The 20744-nt window shown below is 36.3% G+C and overlaps 3 protein-coding genes across 8 annotated transcripts; 1 reads left to right on the plus strand and 2 right to left on the minus strand.

The window, feature by feature from the left end:
- Positions 1–1492: 1492 nt before the first annotated feature.
- Positions 1493–7370, minus strand: LOC129294712 (uncharacterized). Of its 2 annotated transcripts, none has more exons than XM_054933176.1 (10): positions 6880–7370; positions 6743–6787; positions 5963–6019; positions 5342–5411; positions 4963–5004; positions 4728–4801; positions 4218–4288; positions 3756–3841; positions 3500–3609; positions 1493–1894 (listed from the first exon to the last, which is right to left on the minus strand). In XM_054933176.1, the coding sequence occupies exons 1-10, from the start codon at positions 7036–7038 to the stop codon at positions 1886–1888; spliced, it is 723 nt and encodes a 240-aa protein (XP_054789151.1). In that variant the 5' UTR covers positions 7039–7370; the 3' UTR covers positions 1493–1885. The 2 variants fall into 2 exon arrangements, with proteins under 2 accessions (XP_054789151.1, XP_054789150.1); XM_054933175.1 differs by lacking the exon at positions 1493–1894 and adding an exon at positions 2810–3135 and having other exon boundaries at positions 6880–7366.
- Positions 7371–11719: 4349 nt separating this feature from the next.
- Positions 11720–13508, plus strand: LOC129294802 (GATA transcription factor 9-like). Its single transcript, XM_054933295.1, has 2 exons — positions 11720–12107; positions 12545–13508. Exons 1-2 carry the CDS (start codon positions 11835–11837, stop codon positions 13268–13270), a joined length of 999 nt encoding a protein of 332 aa, XP_054789270.1. The 5' UTR covers positions 11720–11834; the 3' UTR covers positions 13271–13508.
- Positions 13509–16311: 2803 nt separating this feature from the next.
- Positions 16312–18931, minus strand: LOC129294630 (protein NONRESPONDING TO OXYLIPINS 2, mitochondrial). Of its 5 annotated transcripts, none has more exons than XR_008589411.1 (4): positions 18713–18931; positions 18431–18609; positions 17160–17338; positions 16312–16589 (listed from the first exon to the last, which is right to left on the minus strand). XR_008589411.1 is itself a non-coding variant. In XM_054933065.1 (4 exons), exons 1-4 carry the CDS (start codon positions 18841–18843, stop codon positions 16530–16532), a joined length of 489 nt encoding a protein of 162 aa, XP_054789040.1. In that variant the 5' UTR covers positions 18844–18931; the 3' UTR covers positions 16312–16529. The 5 variants fall into 5 exon arrangements, 4 of the variants coding, with proteins under 4 accessions (XP_054789040.1, XP_054789043.1, XP_054789042.1 ...); XM_054933065.1 differs by having other exon boundaries at positions 18491–18609; XM_054933068.1 differs by lacking the exon at positions 17160–17338 and having other exon boundaries at positions 18491–18609.
- Positions 18932–20744: the final 1813 nt, after the last annotated feature.

A 20744-nucleotide genomic window follows, 5' to 3' on the forward strand; every position in this document is an offset into this window, starting at 1 on the left:
TGATACACAACATGATTTAGCGTATCGTGGATCTTGCTTGCTGGCCAAACCTGTCCACCATGGATTGTACCGAAAGAAAGGATGATGGGGAAAGAGTATAGAAAAAGTGCATGGTCGTGAAAAAAGCAAGTGGCTCCAAAAGAGGCACTAATGGCAAACCACTGGAAGTGGACTTTGATCCTTCAACGCTCCGCATCCCGAGATAATTAGTCTCCAATTATGCGTTTTTTAGTTTGAACATCACCCAATAAACGTGATTCCTTTTGGCCAAAAACAAAAATCTCTCCTTTCATTATTATTTTTTTTAAATGGGGGTCAAGAATCAAAATAAGCTGGATATTAGTACTCGCAGTACTTATGTATGAACGAGCAATTTTTTTTAAATATACTGTATAGAGCATGTTAAATGATAAAAGTTGATTTAACCTTAAACAAACAGCCATTGTGTGCAGGAAAAAAAAAATATTTTGGGGGGGGGGGGTGGGGGGTATTTGTGCGTGGACCCGACCCAATGCAACCTGAATTGAGATGGGTGCGAAACAAGGGGTATTAGGCGAAAAGGAGGATAAGGGGGCGGAGTGAGGAAAGGAATAACATGTATGGCTTGAAAGATGAGGCGGCAGCATTTGCATGGTACGTCAAGAGAGATGCCCTCCCTCGTTTGAAACATCATCCGCGCGCGTGAGCAGGTCGATATTTCTCTCAACAAGCTCCAGCATAAAGCAATCAGAACCATCATTCTATTAGTTAAACCGTATTTAATGGAGATACTATGAAATATACAGACCCTGGCTGCGGGGAATTTGGATGATCCTGGAGTGTTTGATTTCCTGATGTGAAATGATCATACAGCAAAGAGCACATGGGAGGGTGGGGCCAGGTACTAGCACGCCTGCCCCGACCCTTTCCTTTACTTTACCCCATTTCCTTTTGTTTACTCTTTCAACGGAATATCTCTCCCTCCACAGCTTCTCATGCCCATTCAATCCAATAATCCTCCTCAATCGTGGCAGCTTCAAGTTGTGAGCTCCAGACTTTGATCAGTGTGCGAGGGTTCATGATCATGGGTAGCGTAACAAGCCCATGCTCACCATGCCATCGTCAATGAGAACAAAAATAATAATACGTGAAAAATGGTGGGGGTAGGATGAGTGACAGCCTGACAGGGATAGAGGAGGCAATCACGGTGAACGAGGTCGACATACCCTGTCACATCCATACACACCATGTCATTCTGTGTCCCCCTCCCCCACGCGCCCCATACCCTCTCTCCCTCTAGCTCTTCAATGCTTCGTAATCTCCCATTTTCTTAAAATATCTTCACTATTCTAAAATTTCCCTTTCAGCCTGCCCACCACCTCCTATTCATTTCTAAACAACTCGCAATTCATTGAATTTTATGTAATGCCTTCTCCTCAGTATCCAGTATAGCTTCATTAATGGCTTCATTTCGTGCTTTCACTCTCTGCTAAAAAACAACATCCATAGGATATTTTATCTCATTATATTTTATTGCTATGGAGAATATAGAGGATGTCTTGCTTCAAAAGTCACCTCTTTTTTTTTAAGTAAATGTATTTGATTTGATCCAACATTAACACTAGCATCAATCAAATAAATGTTAAAAGGAGCCGAAAAGGTGAGATTTGCATTTAGAATAGTATGTGAGTAAATAGATTCCAGAAAAGAATATTCGAGAGCAAAGCGGCTGGACAGCTCATCCATCATCATTCGGCTATGACGCGGCAGCGTCGTTTTCTGATGCTGGGTCCCGCATCGCACCTTCAATTACACACCTGCTACCGCCACCTCCAAATGAAAAACAAAAACCCCCAACATCTTTTTCCACGCCTCACGCACGCCCATTGCCCGGTTTGGAATTATGCTAGTGTTCCTGAAGAAACCAAAAACTAGTCACGGTTAAATAAACAAGAAGAAACCAAATATCTGAAAATGAAGGGAAAGTGGAAGCAGAAAAATAATCGGAGTAAGTTTTAAAGATATGCTTGAAAGAATGGTAATTTTTTTTTTTTTTTCAATTTGGCATGTGAATTTGCACCATCAAATGAGCACCAAACTGTTCCTATAAAAAAAGAAACAAACTTTTCCGCTATCTGCATCCATCCTCCGCGCAACACGGATACGCCGTCACCCATACGATCTTTAATGCGTTACAATCACGCAAAATCAACAAACTCAACCCAATAGAATCAATGTCGGAGGTCTACACCTAAATTAAACAGAACCCCATAATCAAACCTTGTCCGTAGATCAAACAAGCAAGCATGATGGTTGAGATCAGTGGGGAGTTAGGGCATAGGTTGGCTGAGGGGATAATGGGAAGAAGGTATGGAATTCATGGAACTTTGGGCACTTCCATCGTGTATATTTGGAATCCGATTCCGGGCATTCGAGTGGAATTGGACTCCACAAAGAAACAACCTCCCCCATGGTGAACAAGCCTATTCTACACTTGTGGTTTTGTTTTTCGTTTACTAGGCTTTGGTGAACATTAGCTAAGTGCCTTGGAATGGACTAGCCAATTCGAGATCACTCTGTGGACTTAGACTTGAATGCAACTTTTCAGCCAGAAAACGTGATTACTCCATGCCTGATGCCCCCAAGAGCTTGGCCACTGCGGGTGCTCATTTAACCCAGGAAGCAGACAACTCAGGAGTAGAAACCATTTAACCCAACCCAGTCTTCAACTAGCAGTAACATACTCGCCGTTGCCATACATTCAAGTGTCCCTGACAGATTCAGATATCACGCGCGCTCAAACTTCCATCTCACACAATGCAATTAAGTATAAGAAACATAGCCACAAGTTTTTTCATGACCCGGGCTTGTGGTCTTATATATAACAATAGTCAATCCAAAAACTAAAATGATGATCAGAAACAAGATTTCCCTGCTATCATAAGGCCAATTTAAAAGAAGAAAAATAAAGGGGGGGATCAGTTTAAATTTATATTGTATTTTCTATGCTACCTAAATTACACAACAGGAAGATAATAGAGATTTATAGTTGAAACTGTAGAGTGTAACAGACATCCTAGCAATGACCTATGCCTATTTTCCGTTCACATATTCAAGCAGGTGCCGATCAAGCTCAAAATGCCGAGCAAGAAGTCCCTGCAATCCAAAAAAAAAGGAAAGAAAGGAAAAATCCATATGATTATACATTTTACTTCAGAAACTTGATTGGTAGAATAATGTGTGACTGAGAATGCAGCGCCGTCACAAGCCCCAGCGAACAAGTATTCAGACTTAAGAGATAGCATATGCCTAGTTCCTCTCATTTTTACCAACATTGTGCATTTGTGCTCAATAATACTCTAAACCATAGCAATAACGGGTCGATATTGAAATTTCAAAACACGCCATGTGCCTTGTTAAGATGAAGGAGAATGCATGAAATTATAAGAATACAAACATGCAAGTGTCATTTTAAGACATTCATATGACTGCCAAGCGACCCTACTTTTATGTTATATACCTTCGTAATTGTAGGTTGAAAGTACTTTCCTTCAAAATCCAATTCAGGATAACGGGTGGCCTCAGTGGCATTGTCAAATAAGATAAATGTTGGAAGCTGGCTCATGCTTCCTGAGAGCGGCAAGTCATCACATCAATTGCAAAAACACAGCGTGATAACAAAAAGAATCAGAAAAATAGAAATGAAAGCGATCAAGCATTTTTAAAATCAAATTTACAAAGCCAATTTGATAAGGCTGTAGTTTAATGCAACATACCGCTAAGGGAGATTCCAAATTTTTCTGCAGCGTTAGGAAAGAGTCCAAGATCAACTATGCCAAAAGACAAATTTTTGTTTGAATATCTGCCATGCAGCAATATGAACATCCAGAAATAGTTAATAGCTGCTTAGATTGATCTTGACTGCGTCAGTATACCTCCAACACTAGTTACATGCACAAAGAAGCAGATTTTGCACTCTCACTTCCTTGCTATTTCAGAGATATCTAAGCAAAATAAACGACCAAGAAAGATTGAATTGCATTTGACTGCAGAGCATCTGCACTTGGAAGCCAACTCACAAATTCTAATGTTTGAAACTTTGGACATCTACTCTTGCAAAAATAATCATAGAAGCACAAATACACGAATTTGTGTGGTGACTATGAAAATTATTAAATTATTTTCCCCTCTGTTGAAGGATGGGGGAAGTTCAATATGAAAAGAAAGGACAAACTTACGTGATTGAGAGCTCAGAAAAGCATCGACTTGACCGAATGCAAGCAGATGAATAAGAGGAACGGAACTCCACCTACCAACTCATACACAAAAAATAAAAAAATAAAAAAATTGATAGATAAGCACGGGGGTAACAAGTATATTAAAAGAATGGCATGGCCTTGTGGGTACGCTGATATATTTGCACCAAACAAATTAGAAGGGCATAGCAATCAAGTAAAGTCTCAGGCTCTTCCGTGTCACTTGATGCTCATTTCCCTAAATTTTATCAATCCTTAGATTGATTTTCTTTTTCTTGTCATTTTACTCTTTCAGGTAACGCAGGCTTTAACATGGTCTCACCATTGCAGCATAGGAACAAGTGATTTCTTTTCATCTTCTGGTTTATTTACTATTAACTTTCCCAAGCAGAGCATAATTGCCGATTTCGCACCCAAAGGCCAAGATCCAACATGTTCAGATCTCTAAATAAAAAGCATAAAACATTCAGAAAGAACTTCTGTTCAATTTACCAGCCAAAATCTTGAAGTTTTCCCTTCTGTCAGCAAGCTTTCCAGTTGCAATGGTGTTAATTTGTTAGAAGTACCTTGAAGAATAAATTAAAAACCAACAGAATTTATAAGTTGACCAGATTCTAAAGCAAGGCATTCTTATAACTCTCATGGCACTCTCAATTCTCAAATGTAAAAAGCTAGAAGAATAATTAATTGTACATAAAAGCAAACAAATCCAAACAAGCAATTCTACCTGATTCTTCAAACGGTGGTTGCTGGGTCAGCATGTGTAACCCTGCATTACAGAACATCATATACATGGACGTTATTTAAGCATGATAAATTTTTTAACGTGATTGACATCCAGAAAATATGCAATGTACACAGGCTTGTTAGCACAGTGTAATGAAAAGATTATCAATTTCCTAAGATTGAATGAGAGATATCTTGCTATAATAAAAGTAAAGAAAATACCAAATAAATGTTTTTTCAGAAAAAAAGTTCCAAATTAAGACAGACTAGTGTTTCAAGAAAAGAGAAACATTCTTCAATGAAAATCACGATCCAGCAGCCCTTCTATGCCTAAATCTATAAATCAATTAAAGAGCATAATATGAGATAAAGTCACCCACCTAAAAATACAAGAATATACCAGATAGCTAAGCAGCGATCCATTGTAAAGGCAAGGGCAAAAAGGCAAATCTGAAAAATATTCAGTTAAGACGGGGAAATGCTAACAAGAGCAACATAAACATGGAAAGGAAATAACTGTCTCAATCACTGGTCATAAGCATCAAGAAAGGAATTTAACATGTGGAATATTTCACTGCTTGCTTGTCCTGGGAAAGTGTTCAATTGCCATAAGAACAAATAAGTAAGAGTGAAGCAAACCATCATAGGCTCCATGTTCTAATAGGCATTTAATGAGACCAGAGCAATTACTCCCTCCAGTCCAAAATGTAAGGCATTTTCTACTAGCTACTGTTGGTCCAAATGTAGGGCATTTTGCAGTTATAAGAACTATATTTCATTTTTACTCCTTGGTTAATAAGCGTCGAGTAATTATGTATGGGATTGGTTGTTAGTTAGGATAAGGGTAAACCAGGAAAAATAAGTCAATTTTTCATGAGACTCAGGAAAAAAAAAAAGAATTTTCATAATATGCATAACACATGTTGGAGTGTCCTGCACTGTGGAATAGGGGAGTATATAGTTTTTGAAAAAAAATAAACTAAATGCATCCAATTGATCACCTTGGCAAGAAAAAGTGCGTCAGGAATGAGAGCCTCCCATGTTTCTTCTTTCACTCCCTGACAGAAACAGAGAGAAAGGCTAGAATTAAGGAACACCCATACAAACATGCAAAGAGGGCAGTGAGTGGTGGTTTGCCACCATTGATATCAATAAACTGGATAGCCTCTTCGTGTACATAGGGAATCAAATTGTAAACAAAAATCAGCAATATAAAACCGTGAGAAGTTTTTTAGTTTAGTATCAAGAATGATATGACGTTCCATTGTGAAAGCAAAGCCAGAAAAATATACAGCCGATTTCAAAGTTCTTTAGAGGTTTGAAGATTTGTGGTTCCAAATGCTTTTTTCCTGAAGGTAGGGAGCATAAATATCTGTTGCTAGAATCGATAAATCGAGAGTTTGTCAGTTGGGTACCCTTAATTTATAAAGTGACAGAACCAAATTATGCCTGAGTCACAGCCAAACTATCAGATTGCTTATGTACACCAGAGTCAAAATAATATAGTGATTCTTCATAATGAACATCCGATAATTTTTAGTTTTGGACCATTGACATAAGCCAATAATATGTGAACTAGTGGGTGCAATTTTTCCAAATAGACTGTGACTAACCGATATCATGATCCACAACTGCTGACCTTTGGTTCTATCAACGACGCATGAAGCGTAAATTATATGTGATAAAGGAGTTTAAATTGAAGTTAGAAGACAATAGATATGGCTGGCTTTCAATCAGAAGATGATGAAACTAGTGCGATACGAGGGACGAAGAAGCAGTACCTTGATGAAAACCAAAAGGCCAAATACTAAAAGCGTCTGTATTTCCTGCAAAAGCAAATGCATTATAAAAGGTCAAGAGGGAGGGTTAGGAAAGGATAGAAAATACGTAAGACGGGCACGGAGAGAAAGAGCGTTACGCGACGAAGTAGATGGTGAGCGAGGTGAGGAGCGAGGATATGGGTCGCGGAGCTACGAATTATGAAATACGAGAAGAAAGTCAAGAAATGGCACAAATAGTAGGGCTCTGAAACCAGGAGATTCAACCATTTCCCTGGGTTAAGACTATCCTTTCCCATTCCAAGCCAGAGAGCTGCTCGAACACTTGTAAATCTGGAAAGCTGGCAAGCTCCTTTCAACTACAGTGCTAATTCAGCTCGCTCCTTGTTCGATCTCAATATTCCTCTATTTCGATTTCGATCCCAACGTTCTGGCAAAAACAGAAAAACTCAGTCCTATTATTTTCTGCTAACCGCATCGCTAAAATGCACTCTTTTCAAAAAAAAAAAAAAAAGAATAAAAAATTTTATTTTATTTATAAAGCACTTAAAACAAAGTTTGGTTTGAAGGAGAGAGAAAGAAATGAAGAAAAAAGAATGTGAGGAGAGAGAATAGGAGATGAGGGTTTTGGGGGATCTCTCAATTTGGAATTTGGAAGAGACCCTCGTCCCCTTATTTGGTAAGTTGAGTTTCCTTTAATCAAACACTACTTTATTAATTTTTAATATTACTTTTTATATTTTTATTTTTATTAAATATTTTAAATAAAAATAATAATAATAAAATTTAAAAATATTTATTAAGACAGTGTTTGGTTAGAGAAAAAATTTCTCTTCCCTCCAACGCTCCAATTAAAAAATTGTTAAATTTTAATATAAGGTTAATAAAATTTAATTTTTTTAATTTTAATAAAATATATTAAAAATAATTTATAAATATAAATAGATGAGTGATCTATCAATAGATTCTTTTTTTTCAATTAATCAATCCGCACATAAATGTCATCTTATCTCATAAATGATAATCAGTTAAAATAACATCTTATAGTTATAAAATTGAATTAGTTATCAATCTCGTGGCCAGTTCTTATACACGAGATCAAAACTGAACCAAGGCGATATAAAGAGATTGAATTGTGGTCTTATATTAAAAAAATAAATAACAAATAAATTTGATATATTAAATTAAGTCTATTTAATTAGTTCAAAAAAAATAAGTCTATTTAAAATATTCTCTTAAAATAATTTTATGATCAAAAATAATATTTTTTACTTTATAAAAACTCAATGACATACATTGTTTCCATGTAATATTAAGTTGTGAAATCAAATTAAAATTTTAAATAAAAATAATATATTGACTTCTTAAAATTTTTTATAACAACAATAAAGTAATTTATTAAATATGATTCATAAAAAAATCTCATAAAATCAAGTAATAACAATAAGAATTTATAATAACATATATATATATATATATATATTGGGTGTAGCTCGAAATCCAGCTTAACCCAGTCACTGACACCAACCTGAAAGAACAAGTAAGATTGAATTTCAGAATCATCGGATTAGTTACACACCCCTACTTATAGACATAACTCCATTTATTATATTCCTATGAATCATTAGAATACAATTTGAAATTAGCACAAGAAAGAAAGCACCAGCTTAGAAAAAAAAAAGAAAAGAAATTTCTTTTCATTTTTGAAGTACGAAGTTTTTCCGTCAATTTTGATATAAAATATTTTATTATATAATGATTGTTGGGTAATGGGTGACGACCAGAGGTTTCGGCTTTCGTGATAGATAAATTTTTTTTTTTTCATAGGATGAAGGTTAATTTGCCCTAGATGAAATTCACAGACTATATCTATGTTCAATTTTCTCACCTGAAACTTATGAATAATTCTTTTAAAATAATTAACTTTCTCTATTGGCATTATGTAAAAATTTCCATTTCTGTAGGGGCAATTTCATAATTTAAGTCTACCCTTTCTGCAACAATGTACCTTTGAATTATTAATAGGGTTTTTTCACTTGTTTTCTATCGGTCTCTCCATTTCTCAGTCATGACTATTCATTAAATTTATGATTAAAATAAATTTATTTAATAAAGTAAGATTAATGATCAAGATTGAGAAATTAAGAGAAAACGAAGGAAAAAAAGTGAAAAAATTATTTTCTCTGTGGTGAGAAATTGTGCCCTTGAAGGAATTAGTGATCAAATGACTGTAAGTTTTCAAAATCTTTGATCACAATTTCTCTAGAGTGCAAAATTGAACTAGAGTTTAGAGTATGCACTGTGTGTGGGGGGGGTGATGACATTGCATTATTTGAGAGTAGTTGCAATGAGCTAGGGCATTTTGATGATTTGAAGAAAAAACAAAGCAATGAGTCTAGAAAATCTAGACTTAAGATCAAGGGTCGCCTTAAATAAAGTTGTGCTTGACACTAAATTAATTAAGTTTGCTTGAAACAGTTGAGTCATGTAGAGCATTGAAGTGAGTTCAAGTTACATGCTCATTGCCTTTTACATAGGTAGATAATGGTGCCCTACTTCAAATTTGAATTTTGCCCACCTATAAGAGCAATAAGTGTTCAACTCAACTCCAAGATCGCTGGTGCACCTTGTTGAGGAGACATAACATAGTAGGTTTTTTGAATTTCAAATGCAGCGAGAGATGATTTTAAGATTCAGTCGCCGCTCCATTGAAATGTATTATTTCACTAACTCCTTAAAGGTCAGCCCTCAATGAAATAACAGAATGGGCCTCTTGTGGAGATTGGTCCTTAATTAGTGTTTTCCATTTTTCAACTCATCGTGCAATTTCAGTCCAATCAAGTTTATAAATAAAAACTCATTGCTTTCTTTTCTTTTCTTTTCATACTCTTCTTCTCGTATGTGTATTGCCACTAACATCACTGCATGGTGACTGTCTATTTGCAATATTTTAATCTTTTTTTAAGATATATATATATGCATATATAATAAATCTTGATTCTGAACATTTTTAGTAAACAATGTCCATACATACTCTTGCTACAATCACACTTCAATTTTTATTGTTGAATTCTACTTGACAACTTATATACATATTTTTATTACAAGACACTTCAATTTTTTATTTTTTGAATTTTTACTTGACAGCTCATTCACATGCACGCTATAGTTGCAAGACACTGCATTTTTCATTTTTAATTCTTACACCAGGAAGTTCAATTAATGCTCTTGATTTGATACTACCGATTTCTAACCTTAACCTTATTGTCTCGTATTTCAATGCAATAAAATTAACTAAAACACAAAATACAAAAACAACGTAAAATTTGTTTACGTTTTAGGCCAAAATTAACGACTTCCTCCCTAAACCATCCCCCCAACCACTCTTTTTGGATAAGGGAGGACTAAAGCCAATTACAAAAAACTAAACATGAGAGGAATGTAATCCTAAACAATCATTAAGGACTAGGGTCCTCATGAAATCTGGGACGGCATCAAAGTATCTACACTTGTACCCTCCCTTCTTTGCAAGAGCATCGGCCCCCTGGTTCACTTCACACGGAACATGACAAAGTTTCACTGTCCACTGGCATCGTAACAAACAGTCTATGAATTTCCAGCACCTACCTAAATTATCTAATTCTTCTATTTTAGATTAACATACTCCTCCTATCCTATTAGTAAGCCACATTTTAAAATTTATTCTTAGTCAAAAAAATGTAGAATATTTTATAATATTTAAATTACTTTTTTCAATTTACTTTTTCTTTATTAGTGTGAGGGTTTTTAATGTAGTTGTATTTTTGTTTAAAGTCCAAAATAAAATAGAAGTATATTTCATTTTTCTAAAATATACAAAAAATAGTTAATATGTCTAAAATAGTTAGAAGTGTCCTACAAATTAAAAAAAGGAATATTCTTTTGGCTACACGGGCAAATTCTAGGGAAGAAAAATGCTGCGCATGCAGAGGTGCTAAAACTTGGAAGAACTAATTGGCTCATGCTATCAAACTTTTATCTAATCGCATAATAAATTCAAAAATGAAATATACATGGCAAAAGCTGGTAAAAAAAATTCATTCTATATATTATTCATCACCATGCAATAGTAACACATAGTTACAACCAACTCCACGACTTATATACACTAGAGTTTTCGGGCGTGCAACTAATTAAGGGCCTATTTTTTAAAAAATTTAAAAACTCATCTGTGCAAATGTCTTGTATTTAATTCTTTTTAAAATTTTCGTTTTTTTAATTTAAAAAAATGAAAATATTTTAAATTTTTTTTTTGGAAAACACACTACATTTAATTATTTAGAAATATAACTATCTCAATCAATTTTTATCCTAAATCATCGTCAGTACCGCTTTCAACCATCACTATCAAACTCTTTTTAATTCTAAATCTGTCTTTGAATTAATATAACCAAATAGATTTTAATTCTATTGTTTTGAAAAACAACTTTAAAAACCATATTACAAAATAATTAAAAAAAAAACGGAAACACAAACCAAGCAGGCCCTAACATGTCAAGGAAAACTGCATCGTAGTTTCTCCAGTCTTAAAATTGAACTACATGACGGTGTAACCAAAATAATTCTCTAGAATTGTGTTTATTAATATCATTTTTTGAATTTAATTAGTTTTGAACAGCACAATGTGACAGCAAGAGAGCCATTACTCGACAGAGAAAAGAAGAAAACCGGGGAAACACGAGGATATATAAAGAGCGGCCGCAAAAGCAAAAAAAGTAATTTGTCCCACATTTATCTTTTGTTTCTTTTTAGGATTAAACTTAGATAAATCGTGCGTCTTTTTTTTTTTTTTTTCACCCTGGGAAGCTTCTTCATATTGATTTTACATGGCTGAGAAAGGAAGAGAAAGAAGAGGGTCGAAAATAGGAGTCCGCTTGTCCCCTTCAAACGCAAATAAACCCTCCTCGCCATTTCTCTCTCCATTCAAAGCCACTACTTTGTCACACATTGTCCAACTTTCTCTACTTTCTCTCACTCCTTTTTCACTGCTCTCCCTCTCTCCCTCCGTCCCCCCTCTCTCTCTCGTTCCTTTCCTTCCCATCATTCCCTCTCCCCCATGGAAGCTCCCGACTTCTTCCAGACTCCCAACAACATGCCCGCTGCCGACTCCTTTGTCGTTGAGGACCTCCTCGACTTCCCCAACGACGATGAACCTCTCCTCCTCGATGACGTTTCCGCCCTCCATTCCCTTCCCGGCAAATCTGCCAATTCTTCCACCGTCGCTACCGTTGATGCTTCCCCTGTCTCCCACCCCAATGTCGTCGGCGATATTGGCTGCCGCAGTTTCCATGACCTGCATTTACCTGGCGACCTCTGCGTCCCCGTGCCGGTATATATGCTTCTCTCTCTCACCCCTCTTCATAAACACATTACTTTGCAATTCGCACATTGTATGATCTACTGCAGTTCCTCTCTCACTGCGCGAACACACTTATTCATGATTTCCTGCCCTTTTGAGTGTTTGAATTCCTAACACATGTGTGCATACAAAGTTAGAATTATCACATTGGATTGGCCTTTTCTCTCTTTTTTTTATCTATCCAAGTTTGTTTGGTCTCGCGTATATTCTTTTTTCTTCCTCCTCATTGTGATCGCGTTTGCTATCAAACAAAATACCAACTTTGCATTAGCTGTGCACATGAAAGCAGAATGAGGCCGATCACACAAAAATGGAAAATTAAAAAAAAAAAGATAGATGTATATGTGTGTGTATATGAAACTAATACATGCTCGGTTGGGTTTTGACTAATCTTAACATACAAGCAGTATGATGATATGGCGGAGCTGGAATGGCTTTCGAATGTGGTGGAGGAATCATTTTCGAGCGAGGACCTGCAAAAGCTGCATCTGATATCAGGGATAAAAGCCCGAAACGATGTGGAAGCATCCGAAACTCATGAATTGCAGGCCGAAAACAACCGAAGTGTCAACAGCCCCATATTCAACTCTGAAGTCTCCGTTCCGGCCAAGGCTCGCAGCAAACGTTCACGTGGCTCTCCATGCAACTGGAACTCTCGCCTCCTCCTTCTTTCTCCATCTCCATCTGCATCACCATCTCCATCCTCCACATCATCTTCCTCAGACCCCGACGTCGTCCTTTCCACCGGGAAGAAACCAGGAAAGTCCGCTCCAAGGAGAAAGGACAGTGGTGGCGAGGGGCGCAAGTGCCTGCATTGTGCTACAGATAAGACACCGCAATGGCGGACAGGACCCATGGGTCCCAAGACACTTTGCAATGCCTGTGGGGTGAGGTACAAGTCAGGCCGGCTAGTGCCAGAGTACCGGCCGGCAGCGAGTCCGACTTTTGTGCTGACAAAGCATTCAAACTCACACCGGAAGGTGATGGAGCTTCGTCGGCAGAAGGAGATGCAGCAGCAGCAACACCATCAGGTTCTGCAACATCCCAACATGATGTTCGAGTTTCATGTGTCCAATGGGGACGATTACTTGATCCACCAACACCTCGGCCCTGACTTCAGACAGCTCATTTAGTAGTTTTCTAGGTAGAGCCTCTGAGAATTAGCTACCATCTTGATTTTTTTAGACCATTTGATTCCTAATTTTCAAAGGGATTTTCATTTCTTTCCCTATAATCCGGCCTTTTCTCTTTTTCTTTTTGAGTTTCTGTAGTATCATCTAATTAATGATTCTCTTGGAGTCGTTATTTAGGCCAAAGTGGGCACAACTCTCCATCCAAATTCAAATTTTTCTAATTAAGACATTCATCTTATTTTTCGGTCAAATCATGAATGCTTCAAATTCGTTCTCTTTCTTCTCCTTTAATTTGGCATCAATGACTTTGTACAGTGTGCGTATGTCGATGTGGCAATCTGTACAATAAGTACCTTATCCAAAAACTTCGCCAAAAATATCATATTTCTTCGGTTATATGTTGAATGATTACTCATGATACACGAACAGCTTGCCCTGTATTTAATTAGTGTCGTAATCTCTGATAATGAGACGATATGCTATGTAATGATTAATGGTTAACTTGGACGGCAATTAAACGCGATATTTTTTTAAATTACTGATGAATTCGCCTTTTGTACCTCCGTATCTGTGGCTTCTTGGGCATAGATCCCGAAATCGAATGATCAAAATGGGCATGAGTTAGTTTTTTAGGGACTGGTTAGGTTAATCAGCAAAATAGGGTTGCGGAGAATATAACGTTGGAAGAAAAGGAAAAGTGGATCTCTTAAACACGCTTTTAGCATCATACATAATTTTCTCCTCACTTCTTCGATACCCCCGAGGTCCTGCTTCGCCTCTGTTATGCTATATTATCAAACCGCTGTGGGGGTTTATCTTTATGTTTATTCTACGTTGAGTTTTGAGACTTGATCTGAATGCACGTGAAAGATTCATTGATGCATCCCGAATAAGCTTAACGGAACATGTGAGGTCGCAGTGGAAAATTGAAAGCTTTCCCAACCCAGCTAGCATGTGATTCAAGTTTTTTTTTTTTTTGAAAGATAATGAGGTGATTGAGATTTTTTTGGCATTGAATTAAAATTGATTAAAAGACAGTAGATAAATTTCAAACATAACGAATACACACACACACACACACACCATAATATGTGAACTGTAATAGAATATTGTAAGCGCATAGGATCTGAGGCGACGCAGATCCTTAGGAATATTATTTAACAATATAAACAGGCGGCGTCTTCCCAAATTAATTTGTATTGTCATGACAGGATTATACTTGAAGCTACTGAGTGGGACGCTTTTGTTGAATTTCTTTTTGGTGAAGATAACCTGTCTCGTTATTAATCAAAGCATGGATATATACTAGAAAAACTTAAGAGGATAGATTGTGGAATACAGTGAAAATTAAGGTGGGGAAACAGAGTGAGAAACAGAAGGATAATAAATAGAGGGAGCCAAAAGCTAACACTGCGGTGGTCACATGAGACTCTTCCATGGCTTCCTTGTCATTTTATATTCCTCTCTATCTCTGTGCGTGTGTGTGTGTGTTTCCTTTTTGCTGTCCATGTATTATTTTTTAAAACCCATTATATATATCAGATAATCAGATGCCTTCCCCATCAATTGCGGTGTTCATCCCTGTCACCATGGAACGAGAAGGAGAGGTCGGTTGTTGTTAACCTTGATCTTCGATATGTTATAGGTCAGACGTAGGATACTTAGCAACGCTTTTTTATAAAAAAAAAAAATAAAAAAAATCAGGAAACACAAAAGGCACCCCTCAACCACATAGCTTCAGTGCAAATCAAAGCGAGTATCAAAGCTGAAGAACTGCAACATGTGTGGCATACCTTTTACTTTGGCAAGAAAAGAAATCAAAATCAAACTATGTCCCGAATCTCAGGCGGCTGGTGGGTGCACCGCTCATCATCAATGCTTCTTTCATATTCATTACAAAATGAAAAAAATTAATCTCTTAATCTTTCAATTTTTAACTCATTTATAACTCAATTCCTCAATTATGACTCGCTGCAACTCAATCTTTCAACTTTTAATTTATCCATAACTCAATCATTATTTTTTATTTTTTTTAAAAATTTTATCAAATAAGAAGGATAAAAAATACTCATATATTACTTTAAAATACCTTCTTCTCATTCATTAATGTGAGATATAAGCTAACATGAAAAAAAAAATTAACGAAGGTTAAGGGATTAATTTATAAATAATTCAAAAATTGAGAGATTGAGTTATAGATAAATTATAATTAAAAGACTAAATCACAACAAGTTATAATTAAAGCACTTAGTTATAAATAATTTAAAAATTAAAGAATTAAAAGATTAATTTTTTTTTTATAAAATGTGAAAACGCTCCTGTGAAGGAGTCCACCTCTACCGAGATGGAAACAAGGTCAGACAGGGCTCTTATCTTACCGTAGGCAGATCACGTCAAGCATTGACCCATGCGAATGACAGAACGGACGCTCCTTGAAACTTGTTTCACGTAATGAACTGGCAAATGCACTATTGAGTAATTAAATGATTATTACGTGGGCATGCACCGCATAGACCCTGCCTCCCCAGGAAGACCCCTCGTTGTATAAAGCATACAACGTCCTACTGAAACCGTACACGGTGATGAAGTGACAGCAAGGCGATCGCTGGGTTGAGTCGTTAACTATCATCTTCACCTTAAAATTTAAAGCATACTTTAACTCTTCCTAATTTTTATACAAAGCTTACAGTACCTATTGTAAAACAAAGCGCCCACACATGGCACTCGGCATCTATCCGGAGTTCCACATGCTCGTGTCATGTATTTTTATCAGAGAGACACGAACTCTGCCATCAAGGCTGTTCATGAACGAATCCGGGACATGATCACTCCCTTGTTCCGGATCCACCTTCCCACGTGCTCCGCATATAACCTTAGAGAATAGTATATAACTGATATCGACCTACTCCATACTTTGCAGTGACTGCAATATTACCTTGCCTGGCCTCGCCGCGGCAACGGAAGGTCAATTACAAACCGATGATATGCGCTGATTCTCCTGCCAGGCTATCCCTGAACAGAGTGCTTAAATAGTGGACAAGTGCATGAACGTGTTCTTTATTTGTTAATAATCAAGTACCAAAGCTGAAGTCAATCTTTAAACAATTGAACCTGGATTGAACCAGAATTTTTAGGGATCCGCGGCCTTAGTTACAGGAATATGGAAGGATTCTTCCAACTTTGTACCCGTCATGCTGAAAATCATTTTAAAAAATTAAACAGTTCACCGCAAAAGGCATCCCAGCAGCGGAACCGATGACTATAATTCATCAATCGTTGGTCTTCTAAATCGCTTATCGAGGTGTGCTGAGGCCCATTTCTGTTGAAAATTGGGAGGAAACACTACATAAGCATTCGTTTACACAACGAGTATTTTCTTTTACAAGAGAACACCCTAAACAAGGCAAGTGATATTAGTTTCCACTCAATCAAAAACAGCATGATTCTCAAGTGAAACTTGTGGCATCTCTTCAAACATAAGATAAAGACTTGCAATTATCAGAATGACTAAAGACAGAAAATCAGAAAATGCGTCATCTTGAATCCAAGTTGAAAAAAATAGTAAGCAAATACAAGGTTAAATTGTATCCCTCGTAACAAAGAATTAAACTAATGAAACTCACCACCCAAGCAAATGATGCAGTCTGCACAGATGGCTAATCAAGAGGTAAATACATAATAGTTTCCTAAGGAGCAGAAAGTCTTCTCTGCAATAACATTGACTTAAGCCCTAGCCTGTGGTTTAACATAAAATTATTTTTGCTCCAAATATGTCCTACATTATAATTAATTAAGGCCACACAATGCATCACAACACATAATTGCATCTCTCACATGAACCTGAAGACATGGTTCATTTCTATATGTGATCCCAGCAATTTGTTCTCACCTTGTTAGATTGACAAGGTTTGCAGGAGCTGCTCTGGGTGTGCAGTGTGCATATATGCAACCAAAAAGGGGGGGTGGTGGAGAGCAAAGAATCAATGAGTGGTTCACAAAAATGACATTGGCACAACACAAAAGGCACAATACCGCAGGGCTTTACAAAGTATTGGGACTGCGCACCTACTGCATTGTCAGGCATTTTCAATTACTAAAACAAATTGAAGAATATAAAATAAAATAGTAGGGGCATAAATAGATATGAAACGACTCAAGTCCTTGCAATTTCTAAAGCTGAAAAATTGCAAAAAGGCACGGGTGATGCAATGGTTGCCATTCCCAAGCCACAATGTAAGCAAAACCTGTAGCCTTCTATTAGACACAGACAAGAGACAACCAAGATGCACTTTTCCTGTTATGCTAAAAAAAAAAAATACCCTTTCATTTACAAAAGCAAGAATATGCTTTGATTTTCTTATATTTTAAAAACTAAGCACCTCATTAGTTATCCCATAAATTATCTATAAACCAAGCATTCATTCCAATAAAATTCCACCGTTCTTGACGTATTTTTAATAGGGACATACAAATGGGTAAGTCCACAGTTAAAACATCTTGGCAAAGAAGAAGCGGAAGAATTTAAGACTTGGAAGTGTTTATAGCGTTGACAAACAACGAAAAAAGGATGATACTCTTGAATTAACTACAAAAATTCTATGGTAGTGTTATATGCATCTTGATTAATGAAAATCAAGAAAACGCTGTTTTTCACCTAAATCATTAACAGAAAGTGGCCACAATCACAGCCAACCAGAAAATCAAGGCTCTTGCCTCTTAGAACGGATGCAACATAAGAAGCTAAAGTATAATTCGCAGTTCACCCCCTCGAATTGGGAGAAAAAAACTAAACTTTTCAGCTAAAGTAGTGGACTTTGCATCAACTAGCTCAAGTTTTGATTTTTTTTTTTCCTTATCTTTTATTTTTCTAAAATGTTTGAGTTGCATGCAAATGCGTGACTAGATTATGTGGGAATAATATCATAAGCATCTCTACGCCTAAAAGGAATGGCGAAAAACGATAACAAAATTCTTATGCAAAATGATCACAGATAGTAACTCATGAGACAATTCTCAATAACTATAAGCTGTTTCTAGTACCACGGAAGGATCAAGCCCCAAGTTTTGCATTTTGGAACTGACGAATAAAATTAAAGAATTTACTAAAAATAAAGACTGAAGAAGAACACTTGAATAATCGAATGGAAAAGAGTTGCTTACAGATACCAAATAAAAAACATTCGAGATATCAAACTCCGGGGTTGGCACTGCAGAGCATACCCTGAGACAACGACCTGGAGTTCCTTGAATCTATACCAAGGCAAGAGGTGAGGCGAGCTGAGGAGATTGCAGAGTGGAAGGGAAGCAAGGACTGCGCGCAACCGAGATGAGGAACCGCCCTGCAATTCGAAATCAGAAATTCTTTAGAACTACAACGAGGAAGACAACCGGTAGAAAAGGAATTTACGATGGGAAAGTGCTAAAAGGAGAAGATGTACTTGCCTCGGAAATGTAGGAGGCGAGCGAGTGTGGTGGAGGAAAGTTGAGGGCTTGGGCTTGTTTGATGATTTAGAAATGGTAGATCTAATAAGCGAGACTGCTGGTTGCGACAGAGATCTACAACGAGAGGCCATTTGAACAATAGCACCAAATTCCCGAGGAATAGAGCTTTCAGAGAGAGCCTCCAGAGATTGAAACTAGGGTTTTACCGAGGTTTAGGCTTTTATTATTATTTTGCATTTTACTCTCTTTAATCAATAGTAAGGGTTAGATCATTTGAGAGTTTTTCCCCTCGCAAGGGGATTATTATTTAAGTTTCCGTTGTTCAGTTTAATAAATAACTTTTTTCACATAATTATATTTATATTTGTATATTTAATAGTTAATAATTTTATGATAAGTCAGATGATTTATAAATAATATTAATTTATCTTCTCTTGATTCCATGCCCTTATTTTTCTCTTTTATTTTTTATTATAATTTTCTCTCACTTTTCATGCATCGCACTAGTTTTTAATTGTATGTTTTACTTTCTCCAAAAAATTTTAACGATTTAATTCTTATCGCTATTCATAACTTATTAATAATTGTATTTTTTTTTTTGGTTAGATTTTACCGCTGACATTGATTATATATTTATTGATAATTGATATATTAACATCAATTATCAATTATTTTAAACATTCATCCAAACTTTTTATTATATACGTTTTCTTCCATTGAGTTTTTAAATAATTCACCCAATTTTATGTGCCAACAATATAATCAAGTAGGTTGAAATAAAAAGAATTTGTACATTTATCGTCGTAATAGTATAATAAATATATGATTACTTTTTTATACAAATTTGCTTTAAAAATAAATATGAATAAAGCTTATGATAGAGTGAAATGAGATTTTTTAAGGCTTGTTTTGATTAAATTTGGCTTTTCTATTAGTTGGGCCAATCTTGTGATGAAATGTGTTGAATATATTAGTATGTGCTTATCTAGTGAAAAAAGTTGCCTCTATCTCACCAAGTAGGAGGTTGTGACTAGGGGATCCACTCTTGTCATCCTCGTTCATGTTAGTGGCAGAAGTTTTGTCTTTATTAACAACACAAAATATTGAAGATGACTCTTTGGAGGGAATTAAGCTGAGTACTAAATGCCTCGAGATTTCTCATAGTTTTTTCGGTGATGATGCGTTCTTCTTTGTGAATGCTTCTTGAAGAAATTGTGTCAAGTTGATGAAAATTCTCGAAGTCTACTGTGAGGCTTCTAGTCAGGCAGCTAATTTGAAAAAAATCAAGAATTTATTTATCTAATAACACTCCTGATTTTGTGAAAAAGGAGATGTGTGAAGTACTTGCTATTAGTGAAGCTGGGGATCTAGGAAAATACTTAGGAATTCCAAGTATTTGGGGCTAGACAGAACACTAGGCCTTGGCTTTTGTTAGGGAGAAGGTTTGCAGGAAAGTTAATGGGTGTAGTAAAAAACATTTGTCTTATGCTGGTAGGGAGGTTTTAATTAAATTTGTTATTAATGCAATCCCTATTTTCTCTACGTCTTGGTTGAAGTTTTCCATCGAGTCATGCAAGGAACTGAATGGCCTCATCTCAAATTTTTGGTGGGAGGGGACACAAGGTAGTGACAAAACCCACTGGCTTGCTTGGGATAAATTAACTCATGAGAAGAAGGATGGTGGAATGGGGTTCAGATATTTTGCTTTGTTTAATGATTCTTTGCTTGCCAAAATGGCTTGGCATCTATTGCAACACCTTGATGCTCCTGGGCTCATATTCTTAAAGGGATTTATTTCCCTAAATCTGATTTTATCTCTACAACTGAAGGCTATAAAGCCGCATGGTGTTGGTCTAGCATCATCGATGGTAGAGATTTGTCCTTTCTAGCTTCAGGAATTGGTGGTTTTTCTGTTATTCATTTTGGAAGTCCTTTCTCAACATATGATTTGTCCCATTTATGCTGGGTTTTATGGCTTATTTGGAAATCTCAGAATGAAATGACTTTGTTTTTAATCATGAACAAGTTGATA

The sequence above is a fragment of the Prosopis cineraria genome, unplaced genomic scaffold (assembly GCF_029017545.1).
Source record: "Prosopis cineraria cultivar Desert tree isolate PC_DT_omini unplaced genomic scaffold, ASM2901754v1 PC15, whole genome shotgun sequence".
Classification (NCBI taxonomy): Eukaryota; Viridiplantae; Streptophyta; class Magnoliopsida; order Fabales; family Fabaceae; genus Prosopis; species Prosopis cineraria.